Source organism: Polyodon spathula, chromosome 6, assembly GCF_017654505.1.
Source record: "Polyodon spathula isolate WHYD16114869_AA chromosome 6, ASM1765450v1, whole genome shotgun sequence".
NCBI classification, from domain to species: Eukaryota; Metazoa; Chordata; class Actinopteri; order Acipenseriformes; family Polyodontidae; genus Polyodon; species Polyodon spathula.
In genome coordinates this window covers 64,250,256-64,269,936 of record NC_054539.1, presented here as the reverse complement: position 1 = coordinate 64,269,936, position 19,681 = coordinate 64,250,256, and the positions used below count along the sequence as shown (strand labels likewise).

At 35.6% G+C, this 19,681-nt stretch overlaps 2 protein-coding genes across 2 annotated transcripts in view; one reads left to right on the top strand and one right to left on the bottom strand.

Moving 5' to 3' along the window:
* Positions 1-816: 816 nt before the first annotated feature.
* Positions 817-13,549, bottom strand: LOC121317462 (trifunctional enzyme subunit alpha, mitochondrial-like). Its single transcript, XM_041253416.1, has 20 exons — positions 13,443-13,549; positions 11,788-11,829; positions 11,631-11,701; positions 10,161-10,294; positions 9,412-9,550; positions 8,761-8,880; positions 8,559-8,661; positions 8,204-8,326; positions 7,925-8,043; positions 7,488-7,544; positions 6,823-6,932; positions 5,401-5,535; positions 4,806-4,977; positions 4,075-4,161; positions 3,705-3,845; positions 3,498-3,566; positions 2,265-2,460; positions 2,028-2,142; positions 1,443-1,588; positions 817-1,268 (listed from the first exon to the last, which is right to left on the bottom strand). The coding sequence occupies exons 1-20, from the start codon at positions 13,507-13,509 to the stop codon at positions 1,123-1,125; spliced, it is 2,292 nt and encodes a 763-aa protein (XP_041109350.1). The 5' UTR covers positions 13,510-13,549; the 3' UTR covers positions 817-1,122.
* Positions 13,550-13,794: 245 nt separating this feature from the next.
* Positions 13,795-19,681, top strand: part of LOC121317461 (trifunctional enzyme subunit beta, mitochondrial-like) — a 13,741-nt gene continuing 7,854 nt past the window's right edge. Inside the window, exons 1-7 of the mRNA XM_041253414.1 lie at positions 13,795-13,884; positions 14,678-14,753; positions 15,181-15,222; positions 17,849-17,945; positions 18,090-18,134; positions 18,426-18,525; positions 19,423-19,510. Of these exons, the coding sequence (XP_041109348.1) occupies positions 14,687-14,753; positions 15,181-15,222; positions 17,849-17,945; positions 18,090-18,134; positions 18,426-18,525; positions 19,423-19,510 (439 nt within the window). The 5' untranslated portion in view covers positions 13,795-13,884; positions 14,678-14,686. The remainder of the gene's footprint in view (positions 13,885-14,677; positions 14,754-15,180; positions 15,223-17,848; positions 17,946-18,089; positions 18,135-18,425; positions 18,526-19,422; positions 19,511-19,681) is intronic.

Genomic DNA, 19,681 nt, shown 5'->3' with positions numbered 1-19,681 from the left:
TAGAATATTATAATAAAATAGAATATTGTTATAAAAAAAAAAATGTATATATATATATATTTAACAGTGTTATTGATTGTAATGGAATTCTTCATTTCTTTTCATGTAACATGTAATTCTTATAGATTAGAGAAATAAATAGATATTGAGAACAAACTACATTTTTAAACATTTACGATCCCTGTCATTCTTTCCCTTTTCCGGGTGTCTGTGATAACCAGGAGCCTGCCCAATTGCATGTTGTCCAGTCTTTATTACAAGGTCTGTCCTTGGGAGTTTTGACAGTATCAGGAGGTTGGTGCAACTTGTGATAAAACTAATAAATGTGGCAGAGCACTACGTTTGCATTTACATTACCACAGTAAATAAGCATGCACATTAATTCAGAATGATAATAAAACAAAAGTACAAGGTCAAGCCTCTGCCATAACATTCAGTTTAAATAAAAGGTTGGTCCAATAACCAATTATATTTATTCTAGACTTTCGGTTTCTCAGTGACACATTTCAGAGTATGTTTCTTTTCTTCTTGCAATATTAAAACAATTAAAATATTTAGGTTTTTACAAATCACATGCAACTGAACATGTTTCAGGTGTCTCTGGTATATAACCCCCCCCCCCCTCCACAGTCCTCACACAATTAGAAAGGGTAAATACTGTTGCATAAACAGTGCTGATACCTTTGCCAAAAGGTATCAGCATGTAAACATCAATGTAAAATGTACTGTATTACACAGTACCTATAGATGTATATGAAAACAGGTCTGAATACATTGATAAAGTTGGTAAAAAAAAAAAAAAACACAAAGCAGGACTCCAAAACAGTTTAGTTTTATTAAGATAGTTTTACAATGAAATGCTGCATTACAATGGCCTCAGTGTTACCCATCTACTATATTTAAACAAAACTTTCCATTTTACAAAGATGTGCAAATTAATTTTAGCTCTGCTAAAAAAAAAACACAGAAATAAGTGCCTGAGTTGTCTGCATTTCTAAGGCACCATGAGAAGAAGATTTAGGATAGTTATTTGTTAATTTTTCAAACAAACTAATATAAAAACAGTGCATTTACATTGTTTAAGGTTACTTAGACTTATCCACCAATATCTATATTACTGGTTTATTTGTGAAATTTCTTGCTGGCATCCTTGGCATGGTCAACCAGCAACTGGCAAGGTGTGAACTGATTACCATAGACATGTTCATACTTTCTCATCTTCTCAACAAGTTTATCTGCTCCGTAGGAGTCAACAAATCTGAAAGGACCTAAAAACAAAACATGAGATGCATTATTAAATTTGGATGAAGGGGAGGCGATTATTACAGAAATATGTAAAGGAGAACAGGTAAAATAACCATCAAGCTTATAAAATGACAAAACATATGGTCAGCAAAAACAAAACTACATTTCTATAAGTTGTGTCCTGAAGAAGTTCTTACCTCCCAGACATGGTGGGAAGCCCAAGCCAAAGACTGCCCCAATATCACCTTCCACTGGGTTGCTAAGAATTCCTTCCTGCAGGCACATCACTGCCTCATTGACAAACCTGGAAACCAGGCGATACTGGACATCACTGTCTTTGGCTCTGAAAAAAAAAATAGTTGTTACAACAAAATCACAACCTAAATATTACAGCTTCATTGTATTACTTTCTTATACCTTTTTAATTATGGTACAATACTTTATTTATTTATTTTAAACAGATCACCAGCAAAAGACCATTTCAAACACCTTATCCAATTTAAATGTCTCTATGCAACTCAGTTTGGAACTTTCTAAATGAAGCACAATTCCATGTTACAGGGATGTTAACAGGACAAAGTTTAGGGTATGTTCCAATATAATCCAGACCTTGTTGAATCCCATTCCAGAATACTATCAAGGCAGGCTTGTAAGATATTTGCATATTTGTATTGAGTTAAAAAAAAGTGCTTAGTCATTCAAAACAATTCAAGATAAAGCCTTCATTAGTGCACCGATCACTACAGATGCAGATTATAGGGATCTCTACAAGCATCACTTACACTTCAGGATTTACTGCGATCTTAAACTTCTCCAGAATCTCCTCAACACCTGGATTCACATTTTTGTTTTTTGTGCCTTCTTGATAGACGTAGCATCCTTTTCCAGATTTGCGGCCTGTAACACAAGCATTTGAATACAAAACCTGTAACGTATAGTCCTGCACCGTGAACTTAAATTTGCCCAACTTCGGTTAAGGAATTTTTTGGGGGGTTAGACCATATTTAAAATAGATTTACCTTTGAATCCTTTTGCTACCATGGTTTTCAGTATTTCAACATTGCCTCCACCAAATCGGGAGCCAAATGCTTTGCCCAAGTCCTCTGCTACATGAGCAGCAACGTCAATTCCTACTTCGTCAGCAAGTGTGGCAGCGCCAACAGGGAACCCAAAGCCAGTTGTGAGGCCATCCAGTTTCTTAGGGTCGACACCTTCCTACATAAAAGAGCACATGGAGCATGTTTCTTTTAACTAAAAACGAATAAATAAAAACAAGGGTAAAAAAAAAAAATATATATATATATATATATATATATATATATATATATATATATATATATATATATATATATATATATATATATATATATATATACCCTTGTTTTTATTTATTCATTTAACATTTATATTCTTCATTAAAAAATGTTGCACCCTCATTTGCATGCAGTTCCTTTGTTCTGCTTGCACCAAAACATGTACATAAACCAATATTAATTGGTAAATAGGTAGCAGGGATCAATCTAATTCTTAAAAAGGGAAGAAAACGGCAGGGGGAAAACACAACAATCCTAAATATAATAATAATAATAATAATAATAATAAAGTTATATTTATAAACCCCTAAAATAATATTTTATATATTAGAAGCTACTTGTTCAGTCAATAAAAAAAAAATAAAATAAAAAACGACCACTTAAAACTAGCGTTTCTAGTGGCAAATCACACTGCCATTTCCCCTGTGGATTATTGTCTAAGATCGTCATTACACATTGTAAATTACACAAACTGCATCTCAAAAGACTGCTGCACAGAACTTAGTACAGCAGTGTTAAATTCAGTCCTGGGGCCATACTTTTTCATTTTTTACAATGGTTTCTTTTGGGAAGTAGTAGGTAAGTTTTTGTAAATGTAGTTGTCTTTCATTACAAATGCTAGTTCCAAATACCCACGGTTGAAAGGTCAGCGCTATGAACAGGGTATTTGTGTCGCTAAGACAGGTTTTACTGTACACATAAAAATGAGCTTTAAAATGATCTTGTGAAAAAAAATGCAAGGCAAGGTAAGTGGTCCATGGGAAAAATCCAAAACACTAAGAGGATTGGGAACCACTGCCATACGCCAGTCGGATGAGCGCACCCGCAAAAGTGAAGAGTCCATGACTTAATGTACAGCAATTTAAGAGTGGCACGCCTATTAAACACCATCCCTATACCACTAAATCTCTGGGGATAAAGGGTAAAAGCAATACAAACCTGCAGGGCTCTAACTGCTTCAGCCAACATAGGAGCTAGACATCGGGTTGTATAGAAACCAGGACCATCCTGAAAATACACACAGGAGCAGGGATCAAAATATAAATATTTAAACACTTTCAAACCCCTATTTGGGATATTATGATGAAATATTAAACCAAAATGCCCCGTGCTCAAATAAAAAGAATACATTGCCGTGTCTCTTACCCCCACTACAATGATGACTTTTCCCTGTTTAAGGCCGACAGCTACAGCAGAGGCAGTTGTGTCTTTGGATGTTTTGTCTGTGGTGATGATTTCCAGCAACTGCATTTTGTCTACTGGAGAGAAGTAGTGCATCCCAATTACCTGGGTAAAGAAACAAAAGAGCCATGGGAGAATGCCATATACCAGCAGATGTCTGGTTTAAGTGACAATTATGAAAGTATGAGTTCTAAAACAACGACAATGTCCTGTAACCCAGTAATATATTCAACTTTCATATTTACTAAAATCTAAGCAAAAAAAAGTTCAAGTAAAAACTTTACCTTTAGAATCTAGTTTTGTAAACTCTGGCTTGTAAAGAACAGTAACTTACTTTGTCTGGCCTTTTGCTGACAGAAGCAATGTCTTTGATGGGCAGAGCAGATGTGTTTGTGGCAAAAACACAATGAGGGGGAATAACCTGTAGAAGCGCAGAACATATATTAGACAAAAGTAACACAACACTGTTTTTGTTGCCATGATGTCATCAAATAAGAATTACTGTTAATTGACAAACATACAGTGCATTTAAATCACTATTTAATAAATGTTTCAGATAGGCAAGACAAGTGTGGAGTTACCATTTTTGTATCCTCCATTTTTACCAAAAAGTCCAAAATTAAGATTGTACAAGAGGTATTAAAATGTGAACGAAGGACACAAAGTCGGTTAGTTTAGGTCAGTGATAAATAATCAAGCTACATTCAACTGTGACAAATTAGGAATTCTTACAATTTCAGATGAAACATTCCACTAACAGTTCAACAAGTACTCAGATTATTATTAATATTATTTTTTTAATATCCTTTCAAAATACTGGAAATGCTAAACAATTTCCATAATTACACCCATCGGTCTAAACATCAGCCTTTGCTCAGCTGGTATTCCAGAGTGGATAATGTCCCCCCCGATTCAAATATGACCATTTTTTTTTCCTACTAAATGACCATTTTACCCAACTGTCATTTGTTAATGCAATGGTGACAGCCAAGACTTTCTCAGATTTTAAAATAGATTCATAAGAGTACCACATTAAAATAAATGAAATAATTAAAAAAAAAGTACCGCTTCAACTTCTTGAATGACTTTGTGTTTTATAGCGATGTCCTCGAACACAGCCTCGATAACCATGTCTGCCTTATTAAAACCACTGTAATCAAGCTGTCCGGTAAGGTTTGAAAAAATACTGTCTCTCTCAAAGGAGGTGATACTTCTCTTCTTAGTTTTATCATTCAACCTGGGCAGACAAAACATTTATCATTGGACATGTATATATAAAAATTAAATACATAAAAACCACACACTACGGCTAATTTGATTAGCAAACCAAAAAAAAAAAAAAAAAAAAAAAAAAACACATTTTCGTAAGTATTTACTATAATATGTAAAAATCTGTTAGATTAAAACAGGGGTAGACAGCACAGTGATCCAAATTGTTCAACTGAACTAAATAAACCAGGCCCAGCTAAATTAATGTCTCTATAAAACGGGACTGAAAAAGTAGGATTCTGTTGAAATCATTGTTTTGTGAATGTACTCATTCTGGTTTATTACAGTAAATACTTGGTGGTAAAATTGTGCCAACAGTAAAGGGGGATGGGACACAGTTAAGAAAATGCCACCTGTTGGCAAACAAATACATAAATGTCTGCTCACATACCCTTTATAGATCTGCTGTTGTCCTCTGCCCAAGCCTTCCTCTGTAGTATCTTTCAGAATGGTGTGCAAGCCCTTGTCAATAGAGACCTGAGCAATACCAGCACCCATCAGACCTGCTCCCAAAATTGCCAGTCTCCTTCAAATGAAGAAAATAGATTAATTTAAAACCAGAAGAGAAAATGAATAATTAAAATGCACTGGTATAATTTAAATACTGTTAAGTTTGGTATTGTATGGTACAATTGTCTGCCGTGCTGCCCCCCACTTTCATTAATTCAAACACTAGTGAATACATTTATTACAAATATTTTATGAACTTACATTTTTGGATGGAATGCAACAGCAAATATTTCATCCTAGTAGGAGTTTAACCCTTAGCAGTCCATTTATTCGGTGCCTGTCAGACGCATCAGGTCCAATTTATTTGCACACGCTCCGTTTAAAAGTTTGTCCCCCCCCCCCCCCCCCCGTAAAACAGGTTTAAAAAGGCACTCCATATCAACAGGACACTCAGTACTGCATCTCCAGCCAAACCCCTCCCCTTGTTCACTGTATTCATCACATGTCTCTTCATAGTAGTGCATACTGATAAATCCTCTCCTGATCAATCATTTTATCACCAAACTTCAATAATGCAATTCAAGTCATTATTTTGTTACTATAACTCAAAAAGCTCTGTAAATGTCCACGATATAGTTTGAGCATTAGATGCAGAAGCAGCTATCTTGTTTGTTTATGTCCATGTTATCTGTGTAGTACAGCCCCACTCCCCCCATCCGTCTTTTCTCCGCTCCTATCGGTCTCACTCATCCATTAAAAGGTTTTCTTGACTAGAGACCTGTGCTTGACGTAGTTTTGATGTCGGACAGGGTCCTGGACATACCTGTTTGCTGTTGCTTTAACCCTTTGCGGTTCTACTTCGGACCAAGTCCGACATCACAATTTTCCCTTTCTGGGAAATAGAAAAGGGACTGGAAAGGGAAAATTGTGATGTTGGACCTGGTCTGACATAGGACCGCAGAGGGTTAAAGCAACAACAAACAAGTATGTCCAGGAACACGGCTGTAAAGTAAAAGGGCCATCCGTGTGAGGAACTAGATGATGACCACGGACATAACAGTACAGAATACCACACAATAAGAATCAACACATTTCATGACACTTCCACTTCCTGTACGTACGACCGCCTCAACTGTATCCCCTTTGCAGACTGATAACTGCCAATAGCCAGCACGCGACTAACGGAACACATACACTGCATTTCCCACTATTTTTAAAATAAAGTGCATTACCACCACCTAGTGGAGTTTTCCAGTAACCTCACACAATTTCTAAACTCTTCATGACGTTAATTACATTGTTCTTATAGGAGTTTAGTTACACAAATATCTTGAACTAATCACTGCTTTAAAAGGGTACTTACTGAACCTCTTTTTGTGGTGTTCCAAATTTGTTTTTCTTGCATGCTACTTGACCATGGTAGAGGCCAATCAGGGCTTTGGATTCATTGGTCATGGCGAGTTCACCAAATTTCTGCATTGAATTAAAACACATTAATTGTCAGAGAAAAAACAAATAAAATTACACTATTTAAATAAACAAACCTGTAAAAGAAATGGTAGAATAGATATTACAATAACCTTACACATGAAAATCCTTCCAGAATTAAATGTGTTCTTTTTAAAATATATTTTGTACCCTTTATTAAACTTCTGTAAAACAGTAAAATGTCTGTGGCAACTTTTTTTTGCTGATGTTCCAATAGCAACATATTTACTGCAACAAATGTTTGCACACGCAGTACAAAACATACATATACCGTATATAAACTCAAATGTAGTAATTACGCTAATTTTGCAGCATGTATACTTTGGGGAATTGTTATATAAAAGAGATTTTCTTTTGCCAGCGAACACTTAATGCTTTACAGTAACTATTCATTTGAAATACGCAATATCCAACTTCAGCTACTGGTGGGAGCATAACTCTACATGTTATATCTTATTATATTAAAAAAAAAAAAGTTAATGAATGCCAGAGTATTTCTTTAGAAGGTATTAGGTCTATAGTAATTGTAGGGTTAGTTACCTGTGATTCAGCCAAATAGCCAGCATCCGATCCCTGTTCAATCCCAGTCTGTACAACCTGAGGACAGTAAACAGATTATTGCTTTTTAAAATGTCAAGCCCCGTCGGCAAAAATGTTTTTATTTCGTGATTAAGCCAAATAGAATTAATCTCCCTTCCTCAGAGATAAAAGAAACAGCATAGAGCTTTGCCACACAGCACTTAACATAACGTCATTAGCACTGTCAGTTAAGAAGCAGTAAAAGGAATGATCAAACATTAACACAGTTCAGGACATACCTTTAAACACTGTACTGGTTCTTCCAGTGTTCGTAGTGCAGGTCACCTACTAAGAGCAGTTTTGAACCATAACTTATGGTTGAGTGAAAATTAGAATTTGAATGTAGCGCATATCACTATGAATATGCCCCTCATGGCAGTAGAAGTTACTATTCTTACCTCAATAATTTTCAAGGGAGCAGGGTACAGTCCTTTGGTCTGTTTCATAACCTTCGTCTGTACTGTATTGTATATCTGCTTCCTTACAAATGGAATACCCATGACATAGTCGGTCAATTCTGCAGAACAAAAATCAAGCCAACACACTTGTTTATTTAGTAAAAATACAAAAAATAAAAACGCACATGTATACATGCATGTTAATAGTGTCTCCTAATTTCAGAATGTTACCCCGATGGACTATTACATTTTAGTTTTGTCTAAATTAAAAGCACTTACTCTGTATTACACCCTTTTCCTTCTTGAGAGAGATTTTCTTATTGGCTATTCCTTTAGCGCATTCAACAGCAACCTCTTCAAGATATTCCATTGTTCTCTCCTCTGGACCCTTCAAACCAGGACCTAAAAAAAAAGAAAGACGACACATTCTAAACATGAATATCTAGAAGAAAATAAAACATGAACGATAGGTCCTACAGTATGACATTAAACATGTTTATTGATTTAGTGGAACATGTCACAATATGTAAAAGTATTCAACTTTACAAACATAAACCAATCACTCATGATCACAACACAGTGCATTCTCTCACTGCCCCACCTTGTAGAATACAAAGATAGCTCAGTCATTTACCTAGTGGGTCAACAAGCTGATCAACAAGACCCATCTTTTTGGCTTTATCTGCACGGATATTCCTGCCTGTCAACATCATGTCAAAGGCAGATGGAATGCCAACCTGAACAGAAATAAAAAGAACCAAAATATACATACTGTATTTATTTCTGAACATTACATCCTTTAACACAAGGATAAGAATAGAAAAACAGATAAATACCATTTTTGGCAGTCTCTGGGTGCCCCCAGCTCCAGGGAGTAATCCCAGCATGACTTCAGGTGTACCCAGAACAGTTTTCTTGTTCTTTGTTGCTACTCTGTACTGGCAGGCAATTGCAACCTAAACAAAAAACAGCAACGTCCATCAATAAGGATGCTGAAATATTCTTAGCAGGCTATGTGGAGAACAGGCTTGAGCCACAGTAAAATAAAAGTGGGGACAGGGCAGGAACAGATGGAACAGAAAAATTCTAGGATTTTTTCAGTTATAGTCTAACAAAGATAATACTATATGCATCCTACAAGTCAATGTGAATGCATAGTTTACTACAGGTTGGATTCACCTTTTTTCACGTACCCTGGAAGAGAGAAATATTGTAGTTCTGTCTTCAAATGACAACATACTTTACTACCTGTGGTTTATATAAAGCAGGCAACATGGATAAGCTTATATATCACTGATTTAGCCAATCTAACGGAAAAAACACAGCCATGCTTACATTCAAATCATAAGATCTACCAGATGTCAAAGCAGTATTAATGATTTCAGGAATATACTTATTGTCTGAAAGAGTTCCTTGTTCTTGCTGCTTTTAAAAGTCAAGTAAGCTTGGCCTAGGTAACCAACAATAAAGTGTACATCACACTGTACCTCCAAGCCTCCTCCCAAGCAGGAGCCATTAATAGCAGCCACAATGGGTATGGGGGACTGTTCAATCTTCTGAAACATCCTCTGTCCTTCTTGAGAAAGGCTGGTCACTTCTGCAGCGCTACTACAAGCTTCAATCATGCTGGTAGGGAACAATTAAGAAGACCAGTTAATAAGGCTTTACTCCAATCAAACCTCCACTGCATACACCATTTCAGCACCTGTGAGTAATACACAAAGCAGTAATAAAAATGTATGATTTACCGTAAAAATTTCTGTACAGGTCGCACTGATGTAAGTTTAAGAACTTGTTTAGGTACTTCAAGTTAGTTTTCCTGAACATTTCTTTCCAAACCAATACTTAGACAATAGTTCCAGCTGCATTGGCTTTTACAAAATTTGTTGTATTACTTCAAATTTTAAAAGAACAATTACGTTTGTGCGTGCCATAAGCATGGCTGTAATAATCCTATTGTGGCTCTGGTACAGTAGTTTAATATTAGACACACCAGCACATATGTCGCACTGGTGTATTCGTCACTCCCCCCTTTTAAGGGCCCTGCAAAAACGCCTAGAAAATTGACTTATACAATGGTTTTTATCATGCTTTAAAATATGTTCTATATCCCAAGTAGAAATATAACCCCAGCAGCTTATCAATTAAAATAATTCACCTAGTCGTATTTTGACTTGGGATCCCAACAGGCAATATTTTTTTCAGTTTGCCAACTTAGTAAATAAATGGTACTGACTTGATATCTGCCCCGGCAATGAAGCAGCCCGGTTTTGAAGAGATTAAGACGGCACTTTTGACAGCATCATTGGCCCAGACCTCACTCATTACTTCAGTAAACTCAGATTGGAGTTGTGGGGACAAAGTATTTACCTGCAAAACACACATGGTGAGAAACATATAAACATTAGTGTAAGATCTAGAAAAACAAACAAGTTCTGAATTGGACAAAATCCTTTTAGTTAAAACTAAGCTGTAGCTATGAGCTGTTACATTACTTTTCTGATCAGTTAATTGCTAGTTGTAGATAAAATTACTAAGATAATGATCACAGATGAAGATCACTGAGTAACAGCTAGCAGATGTGGAAAATCATATTTTATTTAGGTTAACAGAAATTAATATTATATGTAATTGTATAATCATGAAAATGCAACACAATAAGTTTAAATATACCAAACAGTATAACCAAGGCTACATATAGGTTCATGTACTTAGAAAAGAGGGGCTTGCAGGTTTTATAAACATTGTCATTTTCCTCAAAAATGTATACTTGTGACTTCATATAGTTTACAATGTTTATATGATACAGACATTAAAAGTTCAGATTGTTCATTCTTTTTTTCTATTTTAAAATTGTTCCACTCTAGACAAGGACTAAGCATAGACTCTGCTGGACCATTACCAAAGAAACAGAAAGGATATACAGTACGAGACAAACTAGAACATATATTTGTAAAATGGTTTGTAAACCTGGGGCAAAATGCATGCTTTGGGTAGTTCACACACAACTATAAAACACCCAATCAAAGTCCTGACAAGATCTGCAATGATAACATTCGTCAAATAATCTTTATTAATTCTTACTTTTTTCTTTTTCAGTACCATATTCTGTAAAATATCAAATGTGGATGTACTGTAGCATATTAAATATAGCAGAAGGATAAAACAAATGTGACCTCATATGGCTATTTTTAACAAAACCAATAACCAAATATGACAGAACCACTGAATACAGAACATACATTTTCACAGGCTGAAATCAGCACTCATCTTGGACTGTTACACTGGGTAAGGTAAACTTAGATTAGAGCTGAACATGGTCTTTGAAACCAGTCCAAAATGTGCCACTGTGAAGAAAAGCAAAGCTTGTGATCTGTTCATTTATACTGCCACAGTTCTACTGTCTGTATCATGGATAAACATAAAAATTCACATATGCACAATATGGCAGGCATATTGCGTCAGAGGTCATTGTCAAGTCCAGACACATTTAGGAGGAAAATATGTCAGTTACAGTTTAACTTCTTTTCTGTCAAACCGTGCATTTATGAAAACAAACAGCTAAAACGTGATTCAAAATGTACCCTAACTGACAGGGACGAGCATTATGTGCTTATACTGTAAGGATTTTATTTTGGATATTATAAACCACAAAACACAGCAACCCAAAGCTGTTAACTGTACACTAAAAGCTGCATTGTCTTACCTTGGAGTTAGGGCTGTTGAACCGTACAACTGCCACGTCACCTTTGACCTCATAGTTGACATGGGTTCGAGCTAAGAAAGAGATCATGACAGATACATTTCAACGTCTAATTTTGTTTTGTAAAATAAGCTATACTTATGCAAAATATCGTGCTTACCTAACATGGCAGATGAAACTGTTAAATTACGACATGTGTAGCCTGGAGGAAACAAAATAAAAATGGACTTTACATAAGATACACAAAGTAGGCCTAAAATGTGACAAAGTTAACTTACAATACAAATATGATAACCAGGAAAAACACAAACTACTGAAATGACACACATGGCAGATTGCAGGTGTACTATTTGTCCAGCACCAAATGCTCCAGGTACAGATTGGTTGTAGAGAAGGATGAAGTTATGGTTACATTATTGGAATGAAGAACATTGCCGGCAATACTTCTCACAGTGGCAGCTGTGTGTGTGTGTGTGTGTGTGTAAAAAAAATTATATTATATATATATATATATATATATATATATATATATATATATATATATATATATATATATACACACACACACACACACATGTTTCACACACATATACATTGATTTCACTAAATGATTACAAAATATACTTTTCCACCCTAGCTAAATCGATTTTTTGACCAACTGCAATTTAACTTAATATATTTTTTTTTTTTTTTTTATATAGAGTTTTATACCTCAGGATAACTGGTAATTGTCATGTATTGCAAACCGCTGTCGAACATTTTACAATTCCGCATTGGCTTTATTTGACCATGATACTTTAGCAGCCAGTATAGCTACCAATGTTCAAGGCCAACTGTAGAGGGCAAATTACCCAGTGAGTTGATTAACCAGATCACTTGAATCCTATTTTGGTCACTTCCGATCCAATTAAAAGAGGTTAATCGGTTCACTGTGTACAAATAAACATCACTAGTATTACCATCAGCAAGTAACAAACGATCTAGGGTTAAAGTTTGAGAAAATAATATTGAATGTATTAATAGGTGCTACTGTAAGGAAAGATCTCAAATCTCCAATTGACTGGACTGGGTCTTTTTGAATTGTTAACTTTAAGAACAGCAACCTAATAAAACAGCAGTGCAATTAAGTCCCAACACATTAGCTTGCAAATGTTGTATTCATATAGATTGCAATCTCACATTTCTATTCCACAAAGTGGAGACGAGAAAAAGTTCACACAGAGGTGACCCTTGAAAGAGACAAAGAAGAAAATTCACCTGAAATGCACGTCATGGGAGTAATAATTTCAACATACAGTATAAACAGCTGATCTTTTTTTGGAAGAAAACAAATTAATATGATACGCAATGCATTTTATACTAGCAGCACTTATTAATTATGCATTTCATAAAACCTACACACGACAGCCTAGCCAGCTGTCCAAAACATCTATCATTAGTGCAGACAACATACGCAAAAACAGTCCACATCTAATACACAAAGCAAGCGGAGGATCAGGTAAAGTTGGCGTTGGCAGGAACCGTTATCATCTGTCTGCATGACTCGAATGAACATAACCCCCCCCATCACGCAGTTACATTAAAAACTGAAATCTAAGTACACACACTAAATGTTTGATGACCATTTAAATACATTGTGTCTAAATGACTTTCCCATTAAGTAGGTGAAAGGTGATGTCAGTAAACTAATAATGCCCTCTGTCGCACTCGCTGACAAGCGGCGTCCCCAGTGCAGTTGTGATCAACCATGTAACTTAAAACCAAGGAAAACACCCTAATCTGCAATAGACTATTGTCACAAAAGCCCTTGATTACCTGTGAAAAGTGAGTATCTGGTAGTTGAAAACCTAGAGAGAATCCCTGCAGCCCGAACACCAGCCATCTTGAGAGCTCAAGTAAAGAGGAGTGAGAAAGCATAGACAAATTGGGCCTATTTAGGTGTATGTGACTGGGGATACCTGCTGATAGTCCCCGATGAAAATAACAGGACACTACTCCACATACAAACGAGGTGGAGCCAACAAAACAGACATATACCATTTATAATGTAAATTTGCATCTTATGTGTTTTTCTAATTTGTTTTAAAGCCATCTTTAGTGTCAAATATCAAAGATTAGAGACAGGCGGATATTGAGCCAAACCCTCTGGTCGGGTCCTTTGAAACTGACGAGAATGGTTGTGCAGTTCTTTGCAGTTCGGTCGGTGTGAACTTGAACTGAGAAGCTGGTTATTAGTTTGAGTGGTTCAATAACAGAGGTAAACCCCCTCATTGCGATCAACAAAACAAACAAAGAGCAGGAAAAAAAATAAAATACTGCATTAAACTGCTCAAAAGTACCATACACTCGGAAAGCACACCTAATAGTTGTGTATGTTATATGTATGCAAACGTTAGGCGTCTACGAAGTAGAACTATTAAACTGTATATGACGTACTTTTTTGCAGTACCGTGAGTACTAAGTCACCTAGTCATTGTTCTTCTTTTTTGATGTCCAACAGCAGTGGTATCTAAATAGACATTATATTGTTCGTTTTACTACAATAATACATGTTTATTATTGCATAGTTTATTAACTGTATATGCAGCATGGACAGTACTCGTATTTATTGATAAATATCTTGTGTTGTTACTTTTAATTAGTTTGCTGTGAAATAGGAGTTCATCATATTTGCTTTCGCGCTTTGCCATGTGTATACATACGTTAGGGTTACATAGGTATTTATGTATGATTGTGATGCCCTTACCGCCAGGGAGGGAAAGTAGGGCATAGGTCACTTGGTTGAGAAGGCGGAGCTCAATTTACTATACAGCGCTGGATAAAATGTACGATGAGGAGAGGTTAAGTCATTGTAGTCTTGTTACTAATATTCTGCTTACATTTTGTCGTGATTTAACAAGAGAAGACTACTAATATGTCTGTCTATAATTTATAGTTTTAATTACAAAAAAAGGAGTATTTTTTATTGTATACTACTTTAGTTGGTTGATCTGTCTAAAAAGTCAATTTTGCATTAAAAAGCAGGCTGTTTTATTTGTTGTGTACCTTAGGCAAAGACAATGGCGTCCATGTTGGCACACACTATCAGAAAATGCCCAGTTAATTCCTTTTGGGCTGCAAATCTCAGTAAGTAAACTTTGGTGATAAATATTTGAATGTCATTTTAAAATTTACCAGCAAATGTGAAGATACAAAGCATTTGTTAGGGTCACCTAGTAAAATACATCTGTGCCATTAACATGTGCCACACTTTAAGTAAAGCTAGTCGGTATATAGTAAGTTATAATTACACCACAATGTCCAGCAAATAAATAAATAAATAAATAAAATTGCAATGACTAATATAATGAACAGGTCTGAGCTATACAGTTTGTGGAATGAATACATCCCTTTTTTTTTTGCAAATAAAAGTTCAGCTAGGAAAACCTTGAACAGTGTTCTGATAGTGATAAAGGTGGTGAGCGATTTTTTAAAACCTTTCTTGCACAAGAATATTGTCATTTTATAACATGCAATAACCTAATTGGATTATCTGATGAATTATATTTTTAAGCTGCAAGGTCACTGAGTTCAACTTCACAGCTTCAAGCTCAAGGTAATACAAGAAATACATTGAATAGGCTACATACATCAATACATATAAGTATTTGGGAATATATTTCAGTAGTGTACTATTGTAGGTTCATAGCCTTTGGAATGTGGCATCTACTGTAAAATCAAGCCAGCTGTATTTAAAAGTAATTGGATTAGACATCCATGTTTAATTTTTACCAAATCAATAAAACATGATATTATATATATATATATATATATATATATATATATATATATATATATATATATATATATATATATATGCTGAGCATCAAAATAACTTATCACATATATTTGTTTTAGAGTAGGTGCAGTGACTTTTTATTGTGCTGATTAATAATTTACATCATGAAGATGCTGCAAAATGATCTGTCGATCTTGGACAGGTGTTGTGACTGTTGGTCTCCCAGTTCATGGCCTGTCATTGACAGAGTGTGTCTGGTTATACCATCTGGCCAGGTTTGAAATTGCTGGCTGTGAGCACCCAAGACAGTGAGCCACAGTATGCTGCCCTAGTCCAGCCTCCAACTTACCGATTGCACGAAGGTGCTGCTCTCGACAGACGTGGCATATTGTTTTTTTTTTCTGTGATTTTCTTTGTTGATTTTATTCAAGCTTGCAATTCGACAGCTAAAATCACTTCATATCCAGTGTCCAATCAACTGTCTCACTAATTTGGTGCATATTTTTCAGTCATAGTCACTCAAGTGTGTCATGGTCAAGGATTAATGATCGAGTGATTAAAAAGAAAAAAAGAAACCAAAAATATTTTGTCATGTCCATCATTTATTCACCTTATTTTAAATAAATATGTTATAATAGTTTCTTTTGATGCTCAGTGTATATATACAGTACTGTGCAAAAGTTTTAGGCAGGTGTGAAAAAATGCTGTAAAGTAAGAATGCTTTCAAAAATAGACATGTTAATAGTTTATATTTATCAATTAACAAAATGCAAAGTGAGTGAACAGAAGAAAAATCTACATCAAATCAATATTTGGTGTGACCACCCTTTGCCTTCAAAACAGCATCAATTCTTCTAGGTACACTTGCACACAGTTTTTGAAGGAACTCGGCAGGTAGGTTGGCCCAAACATCTTGGAGAACTAACCACAGTTCTTCTGTGGATTTAGGCAGCCTCAGTTGCTTCTCTCTCTTCATGTAATCCCAGACAGACTCGATGATGTTGAGATCAGGGCTCTGTGGGGGCCATACCATCACTTCCAGGACTCCTTGTTCTTCTTTACGCTGAAGATAGTTCTTAATGGCTTTCACTGTATGTTTGGGGTCGTTGACATGCTGCAGAATAAATTTGGGGCCAATCAGATGCCTGTCTGATGGTATTGCATGATGGATAAGTATCTGCCTGTACTTCTCAGCATTGAGGAGACCATTAATTCTGACCAAATCCCCAACTCCATTTGCAGAAATGCAGCCCCAAACTTGCAAGGAACCTCCACCATGCTTCACTGTTGCCTGCAGACAGTCATTCGTGTACCGCTTTCCAGCCCTTCGGCGAACAAACTGCCTTCTGCTACAGCCAGATATTTCAAATTTTGACTCATCAGTCCGGAGCACATGCTGCCATTTTCTGCAGCCCAGTTTCTGTGTGTTCGTGCATAGTTGAGTCGCTTGGCCTTGTTTCCATGTCGGAGGTATGGCTTTTTGGCCGCAAGTCTTCTGTGAAGGCCACTTCTGACCAGACTTCTTCGGACAGTAGATGGGTGTACCAGGGTCCCACTGTGTTCTCCCAATTCTGAGCTGATGGCACTGCTGGACATCTTCTGATTGCGAAGGGAACTAAGCATGATGTGTCTTTCATCTGCTGCAGTAAGTTTCCTTGGCTGACCACTGTGTCTACGGTCCTCAACGTTGCCCGTTTCTTTGTGCTTCTTCAAAAGAGCTTGGACAGCACATCTGGAAACCCCTGTCTGCCTTGAAATTTCTTCCTGGGAGAGACCTTGCTGATGCAGTATAACCACCTTGTGTCTTGTTGCTGTGCTCAGTCTTGCCATGGTGTATGACTTTTGACAGTAAACTGTCTTCAGCAACCTCACCTTGTTAGCTGAGTTTGGCTGTTCCTCACCCAGTTTTATTCCTCCTACACAGCTGTTTCTTTTTCAGTTAATGATTGTGTTTCAACCTACATATTGAATTGATGATCATTAGCACCTGTTTGGTATAATTGTTTAATCATACACCTGACTATATGCCTACAAAATCCCTGACTTTGTGCAAGTGTACCTAGAAGAATTGATGCTGTTTTGAAGGCAAAGGGTGGTCACACCAAATATGGATTTGATTTAGATTTTTCTTCTGTTCACTCACTTTGCATTTAGTTAATTGATAAATATAATCTATTAACATGTTTATTTTTGTAAGCATTCTTACTTTACAGCATTTTTTCACACCTGCCTAAAACTTTTGCACAGTACTATATATATATATATATATATATATATATATATATATATATATATCCTTACATGATATTTACCTTACAAAAAACCCAGTATATTAAATAACTCAATAGTTCAGTATGTAATAATTATTGATTGTGGTAAAGGTAAGAAGATTGTTTTAGTAACTTAAACATTCTGTTTTTATGTCTCATGTCAATCGCCCTAGTTCAACTGAAAACCAAGAAGACCCTTTCTAAAACCGGTGTTAAAAATGTTGTTTTGGTCGAGGGTGTTCGTACACCTTTTCTGCTTTCTGGAACTTCGTGAGTACAATTAACAATTGTATATGAAAAGAGAACATCATTAAATATAGCAACTTAAGAAATGCTGTAATATTAATGCTTTATATTGGCTATATTATGTTGAGTTTTAGGTGTAATTAACATTATTTATTTTCATTTTTGAAGTTACAGTGATTTGATGCCCCATGACTTGGCCAGAGCAGCTTTTCAGTAAGTAAACTTCTTACATTTTTCAAAGCTGTATTTTATATTCCTCTGTTTTATAATGTTTCCATTGTATTATTCCAGCTAGCTATCTGATTGTGGTGTGACGTACGGAAGACCTCAATGTGTGTGTAATGTCTATATAAGGAGGTGCCTTTACATACATACACCATTTTACTCTTTATGATTTTGCTTGCATTTACATCTTATCAAAGTGTGTTAAAACTTTTGGACATTCTTTACCACAACAAATTTAGTTTGTTACATACTTGTTTTCTTATATATTTATTTTCATAGGGGTCTTCTCACTAGAACAAGTCTCCCAAGAGATGCTGTTGACTATATTATTTATGGGACGGTTATCCAGGAGGTCAAGACAAGCAATGTTGCAAGAGAGGTAGAGTTTGTCTTACATTTTTAAATACTTTTTTATTTTATTTTAAGTAATTAACCAGGAAAATAACATTCACATGGAAATTGCCTTTATTTGGATGTCATACTTATGCAATGGTTTGCTAGATGCTTGAATAAATGCTAAGAAACAATACAACCCATGTAAGTGTAAAATTGAGAGCATACATAAAGAACATCACCATATACAGGTGTCACTTGTGATATAAAATGAACAGGTTTTATTGTCTCACATTTACTGAGTCATTAGGCTGTTTGACTTTTGCCTCAGTTGGCACCAAGTTTGTTTACATCCTGTAGCCTTTTCTTGAATTTGTTTGAGCCTTTGCAACTATTTCCTTGGGGATAGAGAAACATTAAGACATATTTGTGAATTAATCCTTTCCTTTTTTGCGTGCAGCTATATGTACTGGTCCACAGTAAACATAAACCGATCTTAGACACATTAAAGGACACTAAAACTTGTAAGAACACATGTAAAGTAGGCAAATGTATGTTGAAAGAGAAAAGTGAAATGGCAAATAGAGAAAATTGATATCCAGTCATAAGAAACCCATCATAAGAAGAAACCTTGTGTATAGTATATTTTGCCAAAAATGTAATAAAATAAAGTACATAGGAAAGACATGTACAGGATTATATAAAATAATACAGAATCATCTGTCAAACATAAGAAATACAAAAGCAAATTAACCAATAGTTCAACATTTTACAAAAAAATGAACACAACATGAATGATCTACAGTTTTTAGAAGAAATAAAATGAGATTGACTTTCTGTGTGTCTGCTTTTCAGACTGCAGATTTTGTGTTCTTCAAATATAGCTTTAGCTGTTGGGCCACCTGAATTCCCATGTTTATGTAAGTTTAATTGTATTCCTCAGGCTGCCTTGGGAGCAGGATTCTCTGAAAAAACTCCAGCACATACAGTTACCATGGCATGCATCTCTTCTAATCAGGCAATGACTACAGGTATTTAAGCTACAGAAAACTAAGCAGAATGAACATCTTTACTGCAGGTGGTGTTTTGATCTTTTGAGACCTAACCCTTTGGTTTTAATCCATTTTCTGTCGATGTTTTTGGATACTGTATGTGGTGTATAAAAAAATAAAAAATCTGTGGACAGTTAGTAGCTACTGCTT